Source organism: Mobula birostris, chromosome 16, assembly GCF_030028105.1.
Source record: "Mobula birostris isolate sMobBir1 chromosome 16, sMobBir1.hap1, whole genome shotgun sequence".
In the NCBI taxonomy this organism is placed as follows: domain Eukaryota; kingdom Metazoa; phylum Chordata; class Chondrichthyes; order Myliobatiformes; family Myliobatidae; genus Mobula; species Mobula birostris.
In genome coordinates, this window is record NC_092385.1 from 16,927,198 (window position 1) to 16,947,281 (window position 20,084).

The window sequence follows — 20,084 nt, forward strand, 5'->3', positions numbered from 1 at the left end:
CTTATCTGTTTGTTTGTTTGTTTGGTTATTTAGTGATACAGTGCAGAGTAGGCCCTTCTGACACTTCAAGTAACCCCCTCCCCAAACAAACCTGATTAGCCCTAAGCTAATCACCGGACAACTTGCCTACCCGGTATGTCTTTGGACTGAGAGAAGAAACCAAAGGACCTGTTGAAAGCTTGTGGGAAGGACGTACAAAGACTACTTACAGAAAAGTACTGGAATTGAACTTCAGACTCCAGAATGCCCCAAGCTGTAAGTGCATTATGCTCACCACTAGGCTACCATGGCAGATCATGTGCTGATCAGCTGAAAAACATAGTGGCCTAGAAATTCTTGAGTAGCTAAAACAATAACCTGAGACTGTAAGCTGTGCATGTATTAGTTTTGTTTGAGGGGCCCCTGAAGTCATTTTTTTTGCATGCACAAGGCATAAGGTGTTGAAGGAAAGGTTATGAAACATGAGAAAAGGGCTGAGTGAAGAGATATCATCAGAAGTAAAATGGGAACACCACCTCAGGGATCTCAGCCCGGCTTTCCATTTCAGGGTACTTCAGGCAAGCGATGACCATGGGGCATGCCAGTAGCCCAAATGGATCCAATTTTTGCATCTTTATATTCTTATGTTTTTGGACCTTTGAAACAATTTGATTTTTCAAACCTGAGTGCTTCCATCATCATCATTTTGTGCTATGCCATATGATGTAAGCAAACATGCTCCCATGACCATGATTGTTCTTTGCAAATTTTCTGGCAGAAGTTGGGGTTTGCCATTGCCTTCTTCTGGGTAGTGTTTTTACAAGATGGGTGTATTATCAATTATCAATACTCTTCAGATATTGTCTGCCTGGTGTTAGTGGTCACATAACCAGGACTTCTGATTTGCACCGGCTGCTCATACGGCCATCCGCCAGCTGCTCGCATGGCTTCACGTGACCCTGATCGGGGGCTGAGCAGGTGCTGCACCTTGCTCAAGGGTGACCAGCAGGCTGGCAGAGGGAAGAAGCACCTTACACCTCCTTTAGTAGAGACATATCTCCTCCCTGCCACCCGAGAGTGATTCCACAGTTACAACGATTAGACGTTCTGTGCACACCTACAGCAAGAAGAAGAAGAAGAATGCCCTTGAATCCGAGTGGAGTCATCGGGACGCCATCATGATGATTTTTTTTTTAGCGGCTTTCTTATTTTTACGAGGCCAAGTTGCTAGCTCGATGCTCAACCCAGCACGGGTGGAGCCGGCTGGATTCAAACTCGGGACCCTTCACTCCAAAGTCCAGCGCTGATGCCACTACCCCACCAGCTGGCTGATGGCTACAGCAAGCTTTATATTTAATACCACGCACGTGATACCAAAGTTTGCAACTATTCCTGAAATAAATGGCTTGTTAGCCCAATTAAGAGTCAATTACACTGCACTAAATCTGGAGTCACACATAAACCAGCTGGTTAAAGACAGCATGACTTTTGAGAACCCCTTGGGTATTTACAACAGCGCATTTGCTTTTCAGTCACCTTTACCAATGCAAGCTTTTTCAATCCAGATTTATTTTGAAATTGAATGTTCTGTTTTACACCCAATTACATACACGTCGCAGTTTGAGATTTACTTAATTTCGGCTCCTAGTCACCATGAACTCATGCCGACATATAATTAATCCAATCATAACTACAGTGATACCATACTACCATTCACAGCAGATGTTTCCATCCTAAACTTTAGAATTGTTGCTTATTCCAAGAATATAGTTTGAAATTCAACTACCCTCTGCAACTGAATCAGATGGGCACCAGCAACAGATAAATTTCAAATGTGTTTCCACCAATCTTTCTTGACTTATAAGAAGCATTCATTGTTTCTATCTTTAATTATCATTAAACTAAGCAAAATTGAGGAAGTAGTGGTTTTTATCACCAACTTTTATCTGCCTGTAATCATTACCCAGTTACTATTCATTAGATCTTGCTATACTTAAATTAGCTCTTAATTTTTTATACAGTAGCAGTGAATGTACTTCAAATACTGCACTGTCTTTAAAGTCATGTGGTTCTAAAGTAAGCTTACTGTCAATGTACGTATATGTCACCATATACCACCCTGAGATTTATTTTTGCAGACATTCACAGTAGAACAAAGAAATACAATAGAATCAGTGAAAAACTGCATACAAAGTCTGTCAAACAACCAACGTGCAAAAGACAAACTGTGCAAATACAAAAAAAACAATAAAGAAGAGATAAATAAATATGTAGATAGATAAATAAATAGATAAACCATGAGTTGTAGCGTCTTTGAAAGTTGTGATCAGTTCGGTGTTGAGGTGAGTGAAGTTAACTACCCTAGTTCCAGAGCCTGATGGTTGAATGGTAATAACTGTTCTTGAACCTGGTGGTTAGGAACTAGAAGCTCTTGTACCTCCATAACCAATAACACAAAAGGTGACATGTAAGTGTAAACCTTTCCTCCATTTAGTATTATAATGAATTGTCTCTAATTGGGCAATGGCAACACGTTTGTAGAAACTGAGCAGGTAAGCTGAAGTAAGTCCCTCAATGTCGTCAGGTTGTTTGTTGATAGTCAAAACTTCATGGTTAATCTGTCATTTTAGAATTGTTCTTCATGCGAATCTGTTAATAAGGGACCACTTTGTCCAACATTGAAAAAGTTAAGATTCAGATTGCACATTGTTTTTGATGATTGGTGAAATGAATAGACTATAAGGCCATAATACAAAGGAGAAGAATTAGGCTCTTCAGCCCATCAAGTCTGCTCTGCCATTCCATCATGGCTGATTTATTATCCCTCTCAACCCCATTCTCCTGCTTTCGCCCTTTGCACCCTTACTAATCAAGAGCCTATCTGCTTTAAATACAGTGGGTTCCAGTTAATTGGGGCACATTGGGAACAGATCATTTTGGCTCAAGTAAGCATTGCCCTGATTAGCTGATGTTTCTTGGAGATAGTTAAAAAGTTATATATAAAAAAAGACAAAGTACTGTAACTGAGTCACAAACCAGAGAAAATCTGCAGATGTTGGAAATCCAAAACAACACCCACAAAATGCTGGAGGAACTCAGCAGGCCAGGCAGCATCTATGGAAAAGAGTAAACAGTCGACATTTCGGGCCAAGATCCTTCAGCAGGACTCAGATCTCAAATCAGTGAAAGTAACTGAGTAACAAATTTTATGTATGTACATGAAATACGGAACAAATTAGAACACTATCAATGCTACTACAGTACTATAAAACTGTCTATTAGTTCGTAATAGTTATCAATGGAGGAATTTATCCAGTGTACATTGCCGTGTATGGGGTGTCTGGTGCAGTGTAGCACCTCTAGCGAAAGAGCTTGTTGTGTCCATTCTGGGGCAGTTTAATCACGACCGGGCACTCTACTTTCACCTGTGGCTCCAAGGAGCTGCTCGTATGTGACAGCAGCCACTACCCATACCCACAGCTTCAATAGGCAGGCTAAACCAGGTGAGGACAGCCAGTGGGCCTTGTATCCCGGTTAATTAGGACATGCCTGTCCTAGCAAGGGAGATCAGCTGTGGCAGACTGGGCAGATGAGAACTACTAGATCCAACAGCCAAGAATACAGCTCTGCAACGCTTCATGGAGAACGACGGGCATGACAAGGCACATAAGAAGTCATGGTTATCCCCTGCAACCAAGGAAGATTCCAGTTTGTGACAACTACTCATACCACCGGACTCATCTTCAGAGATAGAGAGAGTGTGATGGCCCCAGTGCCGTGGCCTTTCCACTGTAAAAACTCTCCCTCAGAGGTTTCACTGTCATCATTGGATACGTCAGACAACCAACACAATGCTGTGTTTTTTTGATTGACTGTAACTGAACAAAGTTACTGCAGACTCCCAGTACAGATAATGAACTGCCTTCAGACAATGCTTTTGATGAGTATTGCACCTTCCAAATCTTCATTTTCATTGTAACAAACAAGATGAGTGTTGATACCTTCAAATTCTCCATAGTTCCTAACTTGTTGAAGTAGTGAAATCATTTCATCTTCACTCCCAGCTGTTCCTGGCATCTCCAAGTTTGAATGCTTGAAACCGCAGTGAGCAAAACAACTCTAGGTTGTCTTAATGCTTATTTCTTGCCAATTATCAATGACAAAAATCACTGCTTTTTGAACAGAAACACATGCAGGTGATGTTATTTAACACTGTTCGGTCTAGGCAAGGTGCACCTAACGACAGCATAAGTTCACGTAACTGATGCTGGTTGGAAGCTGTTCTGCGACTATCTCCTGTCCCAATTAAGTGACATAGTGTCCCAAATAAGGAAAGGGAACCCCAGCTATTTTCTTGGTTAGCTTTTGTTCTTTAAGAGTTGTCCCAAATAATCAGCTCCCCTGTTTAACTGATGGACCAATTAACCAGAATCTACTGTATACCGAATGACTTGGCCTCCACAGGAGTCTGTGGTAATAAATTCCACAGATTCGCCACCTGTGGCTAAAGAAATTCTTCCTCATCTCTATTCTAAAGGGATGTCCTTCTATTCTGGGTTTGTTCCTTCTGGTCCTAGACTCCCCCAAAATAGGAAACATCCTCTCTATTTCCACTCTATCTAGGCCTTTCAATATTCGATAGGTTTCAATGTGATCTCCGCTCATTCTTCTAAACTCCAGCACCATCAGAAACTCCTCATTAACCCTTTCATTCCCAGGATAATTCTTGCGAACGTTGTCTGGACCCTTTCCAATGCCAGCGCATCTTTTCTTAGAATAAGGGGCCCAAAATTGTTCACAATACTCCAAGTGCAACCTGACCAATGTCTTAGAAAGCCTCAGCATTAGAATAATGGAGGAATTATGATTACAATATTATTTCTACTTCAGTGACAGCCATTTCTCCGTCAAGGGCTTGTAATACTTTTACAGCTAGTTACAGCTGCTCTTAGTATCGATTTTGTCCTATTTGAATACAAATCTATTACTTTAGGCTAAAATTTGTTAATACATCTTTTCAGATGCACTGATAGGCCTGGTCAGCCTGTAACATATCATTCACATCAGGAATCATTTACTTATTTTAGTTATTTCAGAGACATTGTGAAGAGCCAAGTGATTAAAAATTAGCTTTATTTGCCACATGTACATCTAAATATTGAAATGCGTCATTTGAGTCAATGGCCAACACTGTCTGAATATGTGCTGGGGGCAGCCGGCAAGTGACACTGTGCTTTCAGCACCAGTGTAGCATGGCCAGAACTTACTAAGCCACACATCATTGGAATGTGGGCACCCAGAGGAAACCCACGCAGGCATGGGGAGAACTTGCAAACTCCTCATGGACCGTGGAGGGACTTGAATCCCGACCACTAGCATACTAAAGGGTTCAATTTGAATAATCTCGTTGAAAGGTTCACTGTTCATGTGAAATTACAGAAATCAGTGTGCTTGAATGTAAAAAGTATTGAGCTCATTTTTATTTAGGGCTCAATTTAAATGAGTTCATCTTAAATTCTTTTAAGTATATTATGTAAAACCACGATGTAATCCAGAATCAAAAGCAGGTATATGCCAGTCACTTATACCCTAATCTACTATTGGATGTACAGTACTGTGCAAAAGTCTTGGGCACATACTCTATTTATAGCTCGAGTGCCCAAGACTTTTGCACAGTACTAGAGTAATTGTATGTATTGCACTGTACTGCTGCAAAAAAAAATGTCATGACGTATGTGAGTGGTGATAAACCTGATTCTGATATGGGTTTCTATTGTGAACTGAGAGTGGGAAGGGGGCAGGGAGAAGGGAATCATGGTTGGGAAAAGAGGAAGGGAGGGGCAGAGAGCAGGAAGCACCAGAGAGGCATTCTGTAGTGATCAATAAACCAATTGTTTGGAATCAAATGACCTCGCTTATTGTCTCAAGCCTGGGTATGTCTATACCTGTGCCAGCCCCCCAACCTATGGCACACCTTCTCAGCCACCTGTCCCACACCCTTCCCATGGTGCACAGCCCTCACCATTCCCAGCATCCTTTGCTCCTGCCAAATTTACAAACTCACTCCCCGTTCCACACTGACAAATACAGTACTGAGCAAAAGTCTTAGTCACCCTAGCTATATACATGTGCCGAAGACTTTTGCACAGTACCATATTTGTATAATTTCAATTTCTAATGACAAATTGGTGGGAACTCTTAAGAAGGAGGAAGCTTTTTCAAAAAATTTTGCATTTTAAAGAAACTGTGGAAATTGCAATGGGTTTCTTTGGCACAGATATTTTTGATTTGTTTAACGGCTCCCTGTGCAAATGCAGATATTTCTAGCCAAGCAACCAAATACTCCTAACAAAAGCATCATGTAAAGTGTTTCAGCATTGGCTAGACATCACTTACCAGTGGGATATGCACTTTAGGCTCTCAAATTCATCAGCACAAGAACGTGAACCTGGTTTTTATCAGCTAACATCTACTTGGTACACTGCAGAATATTTTCAAGGGGACCAACATAACTGATAATGAATTTCTTGTTGAATGGTACTCTGTGAATTTTGTTTTGCTGTTTTGAGTAATCCATAATTCTAAAATCTTAAAATATATTACTTGGAACCATGTCTATCTGTGATCAGCTAGTTGTAGGGGAAAGAAGATGAGACAATCATATTTCTTATCAAGATTGCCCCTCTGCTGGTTTTCAAACAGGGTTACGTTCTCTTCTTTCAGTTAGTCCTGATGAAGGGTCTCGGCCTGAAATGTCCACTGTGCTTCTTCCTATGGATGCTGCCTGGCCTGCTGCTTTCCACCAGCATTTTGTGTGTGTTGCTTAAATTTCCAGCATCTGCAGATTTCCTCCTGTTTACATTACTGAATGTTTTGTCACAGAAAAAATTAATAATAAAGCTTCAGTGTTCTGTGATATGGTAACGTGACCTCGTGTCACTAATTTGAGAAATAAAATTGATGATACCAAGAGTAAATTAAAGGGGGAAAATGCAGGTCACAAAAGAAAGAAAATTGAAGATTAATCCATATATTTCAAATTGCTCTTCATAACTCTAGAACTGATAGTCACATCTTAACTATCTCCATGCAAAATAAAATGCAAATCTAGAATTCCTCCTGAGAAAAGTTTGACTGAAAATGTTATAAATAAGAATGATAGTTTTGCTTCACAAGGACACTAAGGAATACCTAACAATGGTAAATAGATTAAGGTATTGATTGAGGATAATTTCAAATGAAGCACTAAACCTTTTGTTTTTAATGATTTATCCCATTCCTATGTAAAGAGTAGGACAGTTATCTGTGTTTTAAGTGAGAAGAGGTTATTATCATTTAACTTGTTTGGAACTGGGTCTAGGTAATCCTACTCCCACTGCGTTTTATAAAAGTAATCTCCCCTATCACTTAGTTACTTTTCAAGAGACTGGTTGTGAATTACAAATGTAGATACATTTTGTACACCATTTGTACAACCATCAATGTGTTCTTTATAAGTTTTGTTACTCTTAGCGTGTAGAGTATATTCCCTCTTACCTTTATATCCTGCACGATTTTAGGAAGCATTTAGGACTGCCAATATTGAACTTCAAAAATAAAGTACTAGGGTAACTATACTGTTGCTCTAGTGGCAACTAAATTTCAGATTTGGAATTTAACACACATAATATGTCAGCACTGCACAAAGGATAAATTTGAACCCCTTCAAACCATGAAAGGAAAATTTTCAAATATACATAGAATTCTTTTTAGAGTGCTGATTGTAAACTTCAAATATAAAATAGCTTTACAGCAAATACTTAGGCTCTGCAGTCTTTATGAAATTTCTTTCCTAAACATATCTGCCTTTCTGACACTTTTTTGTCCCATTTGAACAGGTTTTAGTTCATTTATTGTAGTAGATCCTTGTGCTTTGTTTGATATGTTTCTTTGAGGTGTATTGGAACAATTTGCTTGGTTAAAAGACAAATGTATGTTGAAGTTGCTATAATTACAACTTGAATGTTTTCCTTCTCTCTAGATCGGCCTGGATTGCTGAATGTTAAACCAATAGAAGATTTGCAAGACAGCATCTTACAAGCACTTGCTCTTCAGCTTAAGATAAACCACCCAGATTCACCTCAGTTATTTGCAAAATTGCTTCAGAAAATGACTGATCTGCGACAGATTGTTACTGAGCATGTGCAGCTTCTGCACACAATCAGGAAAACAGAGGCAGAAATGAGTCTTCATCCACTCCTGCAAGAAATATACAAAGACCTGTATTAGACATCTTCAGCCTCAATCATAGACAAAGCAGTTTCTTCTTCGCAATGGCACTGTTTTATTATCTGATTTTAGCAAATGAAAATCATGAGCAATGGCCTCATCAAACATTCAAACAATTGTTTGTGGAATTGCACACAGCTCCATTATGCAAATAGAAGTAAAGTGGAGGAATAATTTTCTTTTTGATCGCTCCTGAATAATCCTTCACTGTTCTGAAAGTTGTTTATGAAAGTTTTTTCAGAAATTGTCTGTTAAATAGTGAGGAATAAAATTTAAAGCCTAGGGTATTCATATTTTAATATTTTCCAACAGTTCTAACTTTGCGTGCACTCTGGTTTTTCCCTTTAGGACCACACTTATACTGTCTCATCAGCATTTTCATGAATACAATTGAAGCTTCTATTGATACTTTAGTACCACCGATAATTATTATTTGAGGTATTCACTTGCCAAGTATCATACTAAAAGAGTTCAAAGTACATTTATTATCAAAGTATGTATACGTTATACAACCTTGAGATTTGTCTCCTAACAGACAGCCACAAAACTTTTCTTCTTTAAAAAAAGAGTCCAGATGTATATGTGTACAACTGGATTTAATACAGAACATCAAAATCATAACATTTGAATGATTTCATTTTGTAACATTAACTACTTAGCTCTAAATTTCACATTTTGTCACCCAGAACTAAGTCTTTTGGATAACTTAAAAGATGTGTTGAAGGTTCTTGCTGCCAAATAATTTTCCAAAGAAATAGAAATACACCATTGAGAAAGGAGGGTGTTCTAGCTGACACTTTATTAAAGTTCATTTCATTGTTTTAAGTGCAAAGAGATTTTAACTGAAAAGTGTAACAGTAATAACACATCATGTTATATAATCTACAAAAGTTCATGGTAGCATTGGATTCTTTGCGAAGCCAACAGAAAAAAATGCAATGTTAGTTTAGAGTGAAATATCTTTATTAAAATAATTCCAAGTATAAATTAAATCTATAAATACTAAAATGTAAGGGTACAGAAACTTTCCCAAAGATATGTACATTGATTTGTAATTGTTTATATGCACTAGATTACATTAAAAGTTATACAATAAGGCCAATTAATTAGTTAAAAGTATCAATATTAAACATCGCTGAAGCTTCATCATGCATTTTAATTATATTGTTAGAAATTTGGTTTAAAATTAAATTCTAATGATAAAAGTTTATCTCTTTCTTTCCAACCTGCCCCACCTCCTTGGAAATACTAAAAAAAAAGCTTCAGATTTTAAGTTTGTGAACTCTTATGATTTTTCATGTTTATTTTACTAAATGTACAGAATTCTTACATGGCATCTTTGCATTTCTGGGAACATTAGTGTTAAATCAGTTTTACAGCAAGTACCATGGTTAAGCATGTCTCTTGATAAACTATTGAACTGATGGAGATCTTTTTCTGCAGTGTGACTGGTCCACAAGAAGGAATGTATATCACTTGGATGGTATTAAGGATGGTGTTTGTTTTTAAAGAGGGATTCTCATTTTTATTCACATTCTTTTTTTTCAGATTTCTTTATGACAGAGAAGTTCCCATTTGTCTCCTAGAGTCTATGCCAGTCCTCAGAGCACTCTCAGTCATCCCTTTCCCCATCAGATTTTGTGCAACCTATTGTGTCTCGTATGTTCATTAACTCTACCCATCACCCACTTCTCCCTCCAGCCACGCATACCAGGAATAATCTGCAGTTGGTTTCAGTCATCAATTAACTTAACAGCACATTTGGGACGTGGAAGGAAACTGGGGGACCAGATGAAAACTCACACCATTACAGAGAGAACATGCAAACTCCACACAGACAGCTCCCAAGGTGGCGATCAAACCCATGTCTCTAGATCTATGAGGCAATAGCACTAGCTAGATAGCAGCCTTGTCACTTCGTTGTCCCCATTTCATTTTTTAAAAGTCTGCAAAATGTCATTATTGAATTTGACACCCTGTCAATGTCAAGTTTATAATGGGCAGGCAAATAGCTTTAGATCAGTAGCATTCACAAGGAAAACATACAAATCACGCACAGCTTTTGAACAAAATACACAACTAGAACAAAGGAAAGCAAAGTCCATTTTAGTGCAAAGTGTTCACAGTGTTGCTAAACCATTGTGATTAGGGTTTTGTCAGCTGGTTCAAGAACGAAATGGTTAAAGGAAAGCAGCTGTTCTTGAATCTGGAGGTATGGGGCTTTGGGCTTCTGTACCTCCTGCCCAATGGTAGCCACAAAAATGATACCATGGCCTGTGTAGTGGGGATCTTTGATGAAGGATGTTTCCTTCTTGAACCAGTGCCCCCGTAGGTGCTACCAGTATTGGAGAGGGGTGTGCCCATGATGTATTGGGCAGAGTTCTCTACTGTCTGCAGCTTCTTGTGTTCCTGCGCACGTGAATTGACATACCAGATCACAATGCAACCAGTCAAGGTACCTCTGTAGAAACTTGTTGGAGTGTCCAGTGATAAGCTGAACCTTTATAAGCTCCTTACATGACTTAAAGCAGACTAATTCAGGTCCTTCTGTCAGTTTCAGACAAATAAGGGGTAGGCAGCAGGAAACAGCCAATTTCGATGTAATTCAACCCCATTTTAAGGTAAATATGCCAACTTAATTTGATACCTTCATTGCACATTCTGATGTGTATGCATCCAGTGGAAGCAGCCTGTGTGTATACTTGAATGCTATCATTACGTGCCCGCACATTGAAGAAACTAGTTATAGAATATCGACCTAGAAAGTCAATTCTGAAGTCTACAGTTTTACACACCACAAGATTAAATGGTAATGTGAAATTGGTCACCGAACTTGACCAGCACTCCCAAATGGAATTGCTTATTTCCCTGTGATGGCATTCCCATACATAAAGACAGTTGGATGATTTGCGGTGATAACAGTTACCATGCATTGAATATTTAATACTAGTGTAAAACAACTGGGAACAATATTGGTTATAATTGGGTCTTCATGATGGGGGGAAAAAATTAAAAATCCTTAGCCTTGGTAACCACAGAAATTGGCTGGTGGATTCTTCTCCCACATTCTGGTGAAATATTTTTTTTAGGTATGTTGCACTTTCTGGGGGGTGGGGGGTCTCTTCAGACCTCACCCTAGGTGTTGACCTTCCCCATCATGATGTCAGAGAATCCATTCTGTAATTTCTAACACAAAGTCAGTAATTCCGCCTCAGTACTTATAGTGGCATTCTCAATGAGAATCATCACTTCTTGCCTGACTTCACAGATTATATGTGTCCGTAAGCAAGTCACTGCTCCTCCGTGTCCCCAGAAAGGACTGGGTATGGGTATCTGCATACCACCAGTAAAGCACATGCAAAATAACATTTGGACTAGGGGTTCACGGACCCCTCGGTTAAAGGTAGGGGTCTATGGCATAAAAAAGATTGGAAACCTCTGATTTAGACCATTGGTTTAACAATAGGGTTGACATAATATGGACCAAAATTCATTAAAGAAAAATAATGGCAGGAAATCCTCAGTACAGTACTAAGATATTTAATATAAGCACATAATGCTGAATTAATTCCATCACGTGTATACTTTGCTTAAACAACAATTAATGAAAGCTGATGAAACTTTCCAATCAGAATGACAGAGCTAAATCAATATTAACAAAAGAATCTGTTCGGCATTGAGTGACGGTCTATAACTTCGGCCTTCCATCAATATGCAATCAGTTTAAATAAGTGTTACTACACTTTACTTCATTTATTGAGATTCTCTTTATCTTAAATCAATGTTGTCCTTGCCTAATAAAACATAGATTCCCAATTACTAGAACATCATATTCTAACCAAAACCACTATCATTGTGGAATCCTGCTGGGTATAATATTGGACTAAATACAGAGCTATGTAACAGTAATGTCAAAATGGGTTTAATTATTTGCGAAGCTCTTTGGAATGTTTCTAAGACATTCCAAATAAATGTAACACTTTTTTTTTAATCAAGTAAGAGCTTGCCCGCATGGGATTGCTCTATGACTCTATATAGGCAGACCTATCCAGCAAAGGGTTAAGAACATTACATTGATTTCTGCTTGGGTATGTTTTGGGGATATTGTGTAGCCTGTCTATTTGGAAACATGTGTGGGCCAACAGAAATTATTGTTCAAATCATCTGGTAGTAATGTTTGCCAAATTATTTGTGATATATTGCCCCAGCAGTAAAGAGAAGCCCATTGTGAATATCAGAATGTCTCCACTGGCTGGGGAGCGAAGGAGGAGCCGTAGTATTAGTGGTTCCCTTGTATAATGTGGAAACTTGGCAAACGACATTGGACTTCATCCTGCTGTTGGTGTTGATGATTAACTAGTTCTGTTGAATCAGCATATCCCGAGTCAGGTTTAGATCCCTGCTGATTACATTGTGCCAAATTCTCCTCATATTTTCTGCCAAACTATAAACAAATGCCCTTGTTTTCATTTTTCCATTGTGAATAGTACTATAATGTGTTTTCAGATTTTTTTCCATCAGATCGTATAATATAATCAAAGTACTTGCATCTTTAAGATTTAGTAAAGGAGCGGCAATTTTAATGGTTTGTTTTAATGATAAACTGCCTTCTACTAAAATTTCTGAAAGGCAAAACAAAGGTTGCTTTGCATGTGTATGTTCTTTCACATTCAACAAAATAAAACTACAGAACTAAATTAATGTATTAGGCATGAGGTGATGGGCTCCAACCAATGAGGATGAAAACACCATTGTGTGCAATCCATATCTTTGGAAATCCACACTAGTGCTATAGGGTGTACAAGTTTTGTACAGCAATTCAGTTGATATGCAATGAGAATTATTAAAGTGAATAAATGTAAAGGCATTGTTGTGGTGTCAAATCTGTGACATTTTGCAAAACAAAAAATAGATTAATAATAGGTTTACTTATTGTGCAACTTTTTTTTATAAATAATGATATAAGCCAATTCATTTGATATGTTCAATTTACCTTCTTAAGACATTACATAAAACGTGTCTACATATAACCTGAGCCTTGTTTTATAAAGACAGATAATCAATAAAATATTAAATTTTCTGTTCATTTTTATTTCTTGAAAATAATTAAAATTTTAAATAAGTGCTTTTGAAATTGCACCTGGGTAATGTTATGCAAATTATTTGTAGATTTTATATAAGTATAGAGATGTTTTAACATGTATGGATTGCAGTAAATATCATTCAGGGATTTTCAGATTTTTTAATTGTCTAGCTTTGCTTTTAGTGGATCTTATCATGTACAGAAGAATTATTTGATATAATGTTAAAATATACTGAAACAATGTTGAATTAGGTGCTGCATCAAGCATGTTATTTTTACCTGTGAAACAATTGTAACAAAAGAATGCAATACTAATTTGTAACCACAAGAGGTTGCTATTACAACTGTGACAGACTGTATTAAAAATACTCCGTTTCAACTGAACTTCGAGCGCAATGGAATGCACTTAGAGTTATCAGAAACAGTAATACTTCGAAGTTTATATTGTCATTTTAGCTTAATGACAAAAAGTTTAGCAAATGAAATGAAACTTTTTTCTTTGAAAAATGCAAAATATGGCGTTGAATGGACTGTTGGATGAGAAAGCACAAATGTGAGATTTTTTTCACTTGCCATTCACTATAGTCATTATTACTCAAAGGGAATATTTTAGTTAAGCAAACTTATCTGTAGATTGTAAAATTGACAGTTCTGTATTGGGAAAATATTTTAAATAAATAAACAAGCTAAACTTTCAAATTGATGGAAGATGTAATACATTTTTTTGTCTCCTTGTTCTGCATTTTACTGATTGATTGAGATACAGTGTGGAATAAGCCCTTTTGTCCCTGCGAGCTCTGCCACCCAGCAACCCCTGATTTAATCCTAGCCTAGTCATGGGACAATGTACGACCAATTAACCTACCAACCAGTACGTCTTTGGACTGTGGGAGGAAACCAGAGCACCCAGAGGAAATGCACATGGTCACGGGGAGAACGTACAAACTCCTTACAGACAGTGGCAGGAATTGTATCCAAAAGCGCTGTGCTCCCGCATCGTCCTATGTGTATGACTTTACAAATGTTTCCAAAATCAGGTTTATTATCACCGACGTGTCATGAAATTTGTTGTTTAGTGTCAGCAGAACAGTGTAAAACATAAAAATTACTGTAAGTTACAATAACAAATCCATTTTAAATTTAAGTAAGTAGTGCAAAAACAGATCAAAATAGTGAGGTAGTGTTTATGGATCATTCAGGATCTGATGGCAGAGAGGAAAAAGCTGTTCCTAAAATACTGAGGCTGTGTTTTCAGGCTCCTGTGACTTCTCTCTGGTAGTATTAATGTGAAGAGGATATGTCCTGGACAGTGAGGGTCCCACCCACCTCGATCGCATGCCCAAAATCCAGTCTCCTATATGAAATGTTATTCAAGATAGTAATATTGGTGATCTCGTGGCAGAGTGAGTCAGGACAATGCCTTTTCATTCCTGGTACAAATCTGGAGTCATAGGATGATACTGCTCTCTCTATGCTAATACATGTAAGTTTTCATTAAAAAGTTATCCTGAATTCAATGATTCACTTTGTCTTTCTAAAACTGCAGGCTCGAGGGCAGGTCCTACCCCAAGAGGGCTTGAAGTCCTTGAGTTTTCAGCCGAGGGTCAAACCTACCTGGGGAGCTAGGAGTCATTCGCATCGGGTGGATGCATTCAGGCACAAGTGAGCTGCAGTATGGAATAATCTCCATCTGGCTGAATGCATACTGCTCTCACATAAAGCTCAACACCACCAGAAGAAAGACAATTGTGGGAATGGGACCCCAACTACGATTTAAACACACCTGGTCAAATGACCCATTTCCTATGTTTACTATAACCGAGGACTGACTGCAAACGTCGCAGATGGAGTCCTGGTCCTTATTTGCTCAGTTCAGGCATGTACACTAGTCCAACTGTTAAATCCTGTGGTTAATTAATGTCTTCTGAGCCCCACTGAATATTGTAATTCAATACATAATACTACTCTACTTAGTCTATTTATTCTCCTGTGTACCGAATGCTCCTCCAAGAGGACCACAGCCATGTTGTGGTTTGAGAACTTGCGTTCCTCAATGACCCGGAGAGCTACGTTGGCTGGAGTCAGGGCTTTATACTTTAGCTCTTGGCAGGGTCCCTCATTCCAAACAGGTCAAAGGGTAGAGACCAGAATAAGAGTGGTCCCCCAGACCTCCAGGTTCAAGGGTCCAACTCGGGGCTAACAACCCAGACTGGTAAAATGAAACTGTTACAGAAATAGCAATGAGGAATCCTTCTACATCTGAGTGGCCAAGGACGGAGAGTGATGGAGGACCTTCTTGCTGCCCTAAATACCAGTGGTGTAATGGACTGTAAGTGAAATTACTGAATGCTGAGAAATTTTTTGCAGAAATCACATGTTCTTCACTCTCATACCGGTCCGCTTCAACAACGATCACTCTGCTTGAGCCTAACTTACTTTTATTGGCTGCTGCCAATTAACTAATTACCCAATCAATTATCAACTAACAATTTTCAAATGCACCATTTTTAGTGCCCTGCTCAGTGAATCTGAACAGAAAGTCCTAAGACTAAGAAAAAAATGTCAACATCTCAACCCAAGTCTCAGCAAACCAAAGTTTTTTTTAAAAAAGTGATTTTGTGCTTGGTGATACCTGGAGGCTCAGTCTAGATAATGAAACGTGCAACCCCTTAGCAAATAGCATATCAAGCATCACCAGACCTGGGTTAATGCCACATGATTAAATCTCCAAAATTATGTCAAACCATTGGTACCTTAGAAATAAAATATTTTGAATTCCTGCTTTGCTCCTCCAACATTGATTGTCCACTGGAAGTTGTAAAAGTCGACATGAGCCGACAATAGGTTTGGACTTAGGGATGAAATAGAGAACACATACTCAAAGTGCCAAGGAATCAATGAGCCATAATCTAGAAACAGAAGGAAATCAAGTTACAAGATTAGTTCCAAAGCAGAGAAAATAGTCGTATTTGAATTTGAACCATCCCTCCTGAAAATGATGTGAAAGAACATAATGCAACACTCTTTCATTACTGTGAACATCTGCATCTTTTTTAGTCCTTTAAATGGGTGCGTAGGACACTGCGGTAGCATGATGCTATAACAGCTCGAGGCGTTCCTGAGCCTAATTCCGCCACTGTTTTGCCTCTATACATCCTCCTTGTGGAGTGCATGGGTTTTCCCAGCTGCTCCAGTTTTCACCCACAGATCAAAGACGTACCGAGTAGGTTCATCAGTCATTGTAAATTGTCCCGTGATTAGGTTAGAGTTAATCAGGGTTGTCGAGGGTTGCTGGGACGGTGTGGCTCAGAGGGCAGGAAGGGCCTTACTTTTAAGAGAGAGCAAGTAGCTGCCTGACAGGACACAGCCAACTGGGATATTGAAAGCAAGGCCCTAACCCTACACAGGAAGGAGCGGGCAGCCAGCATGTAAAATTCACCTCATTGTTGTGTGATCAGAAGGAGCAGCAGAGCTATCCTAGGCCCCAATATATCAGCTAAGGCTACTCTCCCCTTCCACCACCCCCACCACCTCGCCCATTCCAACCCAGCAGCACCGTCAACCCCCACTACATTATGGTTGGGCCCAAACTCGTATGCTGCACTGTGGTGACGGACCTTGAATTGAATTGAATGATCTTTATTGTCATTATACATAGGTACAATGAAACTCTGTTTGGCTTCCTCTCAGGCAATTAAATAAAGCAGTAGATAAAAACAAGACTAACAGAAAAACAGTATTAAATAGATAAGTAGCAGAAAATAAGCTGCAGCAGCACCAGAATATCACAGTAATGCACAAAGTGTCGTTAGTGCAAGTATTTGAGTCCCTGTGTGTGCATGTGTGTGCTCACAGTTCCAGTCATTGTTCTGTGGGAGTGGTGTGATGGAGGCCACATCTCTGGGATAGAAGCTGTTCCTCAGTCTATTTGTTCTGGTTTTTAGTGTCCTGAACCTTTTGCTGGACGGCAGCGGGTCAGACAGGGAGTGGCCGGGGTGTGTGGTGTCTCTGGTTATGTTGATTGCTTTCCTCCTGAGTCTGCTGGAGTAGATGGTGTCCAGTCCTGGGAGCTCCATCCTGACAAGTACTCAATTGCATCCACTCAATTCTAATTAATCTCAGCTCTTCAGGTAGTTTCTCCCGCTGAAAGCCATAGAGACTTGAAGCCCACTTGGGGTAAAACCCACCCCTGAATCTGCACAGTTTTGGAGAATAGCTTATTATTAACACCTGTAATATTACCGTCTGCATGCATTCCTAACCACATGAAATTCCTTATCAGAAAAGATTGTTGCACCTAATACTTCTGCATCTTTATTTATACATTTTCCCTGAAAAAAATATGACTATTTACTTCTTGGCTTTTATTACTGTGACACTGGTTGACAAACGTATTTATTTTATAACCACATGCCATACGTGAAATTGTTCCACATAAATCTAAAATATTAATCCAGTAGAACAGCTGGAGTAACAAAGCAGATTAATTTTAAACTGAGGCAGGAATGAATGATCATTGATTTAAACCACTGGGTATCCCATGAGTAGCAAGACAAACTTTCGAAGGTACTGAATAAAAGCAAGAAGGGCAGCTGGCAACTTAATATTTTTGTGTTGAAAGCAGACAGGAAACAAGGCCCCAGTGTGCAACGTGTATAGTTAAGTATGCACAATGCGCAGCTCGCTCCTCCTCCCGGCAAAATCAGCACAGCAGCCTGTCATTTTCATACGAAGCTCAACAAACCGGCAAACTGAAATTCTGTCTCATTTCCGTCATTTAGATTCCTCCAAAATGGAGGAAGATTGAAAGTAATGATTTTATTGGGAAGGTTGACCTGTGGTATGCACTCTTACTTACTTGGTCCCTTGGCTTTCTGTGGAGCATAGGCCATCTCCGTCGTCCTCTGAGGTTGATGGCATGGTTGGAGTTCATCAAAGCTCCTGCAGTCCATCCCATCCACTGTACAGGAGATTGGCCTATACAGGTTTACCAGAGCCCTGTTCGCCAGCCTTATCCATTTCCACCTCTCACAATGGGGACAAAGGGTTGGACTTTGAGGGACGTGCCATTATTCTGGGATGGTGTTGAAAACCTTGAGGCCATTGTCCAGCAGCTCACTAAAACCCTGTGTTAGTGACAGGTGGGCTGCCCATCTGCCCCTCCCTCCTCAACCCCACGAGGAGAAGAGCAGCTCATCCAGGAGAAGCAAAACTCTGATCTCGAACGTCCGCTGCCCTGCGGCTATGCTCACTCATGGGGAGCAAACCCCGAGAGGAAAAACTGGACCTGGAGTCCCTAGATAAGGTGGATGCGGAGAGGAAGCTTCCTGTGGTGTATGGGGTTGAGTGGGATCCGGGATCAGCTGTGATGAAACGGTGGAGCAGACTTGATGGGCTGAATGGCCTAATTCTGCTCCTATGTCTTATGGTCTAAGACAGTCCTACTGACGGGCAACTCCCGTGAAGCTGCTGGTGCCAAACTGTATCAGTCTTTGCTGTTCCTTTGGGTTCATCAGATGCAAGGAGAGAGGGAGCTTGCTACATGGGCAACAGCTTGCTCTCCATGTTGTACTTCCCTGGCTTGCATATCTAGACAACTAGAATGCAACATCCTCAGTGAACGCTGGCTGACTGAGGCCTCACTCACTCATTCATGTCCTTAGATGTCTTAGATTCAGTTCTTGTTACTTCTAACATTTTGAAAATTAACAGTTTTAAATCTGTCACAAGAACTTTGCAAAATAATTAAATGGCAATATTATCTCATCATTACAATGGCCAAGGGCAGTGTGAATATTATCTGCAATTGCACTCTGCTTTACCACTTCAAAGGCAGTAATTACATATTCAAGACATTACTAGTCTTGAAGTATTTAATCTCAGATTCACGGAAACTGAATATAAATTTGGATGGATGTTACCAATGACTTTGTCTTCAGAGTTGAGCAATTACATTGATGTGTTATCTACTTTCTCTCAACTACATTTGACCTTTGCGAGCTGCGTAAAATCGCCAAACAGGTTTTATGTCATTCTATGTAATGTAGGTTCAGCAAAAGGAGACAGAGATATCAGTTAAATTACAGACTCATTCTATTTCATCATAAAATCATCTCAGCTTTGGAAATGTCAAATTTCAATATATCGAAATAGAAGTATTTGTCTAAATGTCAGTGGTTCAATGGATTAGATAAATGTCAGAGAATGTACACAGTATACAACCTGGAATTCTTAATCTTCACAGACATCCGAGAAACAGAGAGGAAACACAAAGAATGAATGACAGGAAAACATCAGAACTCCAAAGCCCCCCTTCCCCTCCCACAGAAAATCAGCAGCAAAGCATCAGCCCTCCCCCTCCCCCTACTTGCTCCATCAAAAAGCATCCACCCCACCTCCCCGCCCAAGCAAGCCCCCAGAGACCATGACCATGAACTAGAGTCCATCAAAAACTGCTGTCCATCTCAATACTTTGGCACCTCAGATATCTCCTGCCACAGCAAGGCGGGAGGACAGCACCTCGCGGCTTTGACGTTAACGTCTGCAGCATCGCTTGTTCGAGTTCCCCCGACTCGAGAACCAGCCGACACATCTCTCATCACTGGGAGAGAGAAATCGCTCAAGTGCTGAGGCCTCTGACAGCTGAGCCCACTGTCTCGATACTCCGATGTCCCGTAACGCTTCAGTCAGTGACATCAGCGAGGAACCAGGGTGTCCACAGAGCCGCACACACCTTCCAAGCTGCTCCTAGAGG

General features: G+C 39.7%; 1 protein-coding gene across 1 annotated transcript in view; it reads left to right on the top strand.

The window, feature by feature from the left end:
- The window catches only part of pparg (peroxisome proliferator-activated receptor gamma), a 145,281-nt gene extending 131,269 nt beyond the window's left edge, over nt 1–14,012 (top strand). Inside the window, exon 7 of the mRNA XM_072280334.1 lies at nt 8,000–14,012. Within this exon, the coding sequence (XP_072136435.1) occupies nt 8,000–8,247 (248 nt within the window). The 3' untranslated portion in view covers nt 8,248–14,012. The remainder of the gene's footprint in view (nt 1–7,999) is intronic.
- The last annotated feature ends 6,072 nt before the right edge of the window (nt 14,013–20,084 follow it).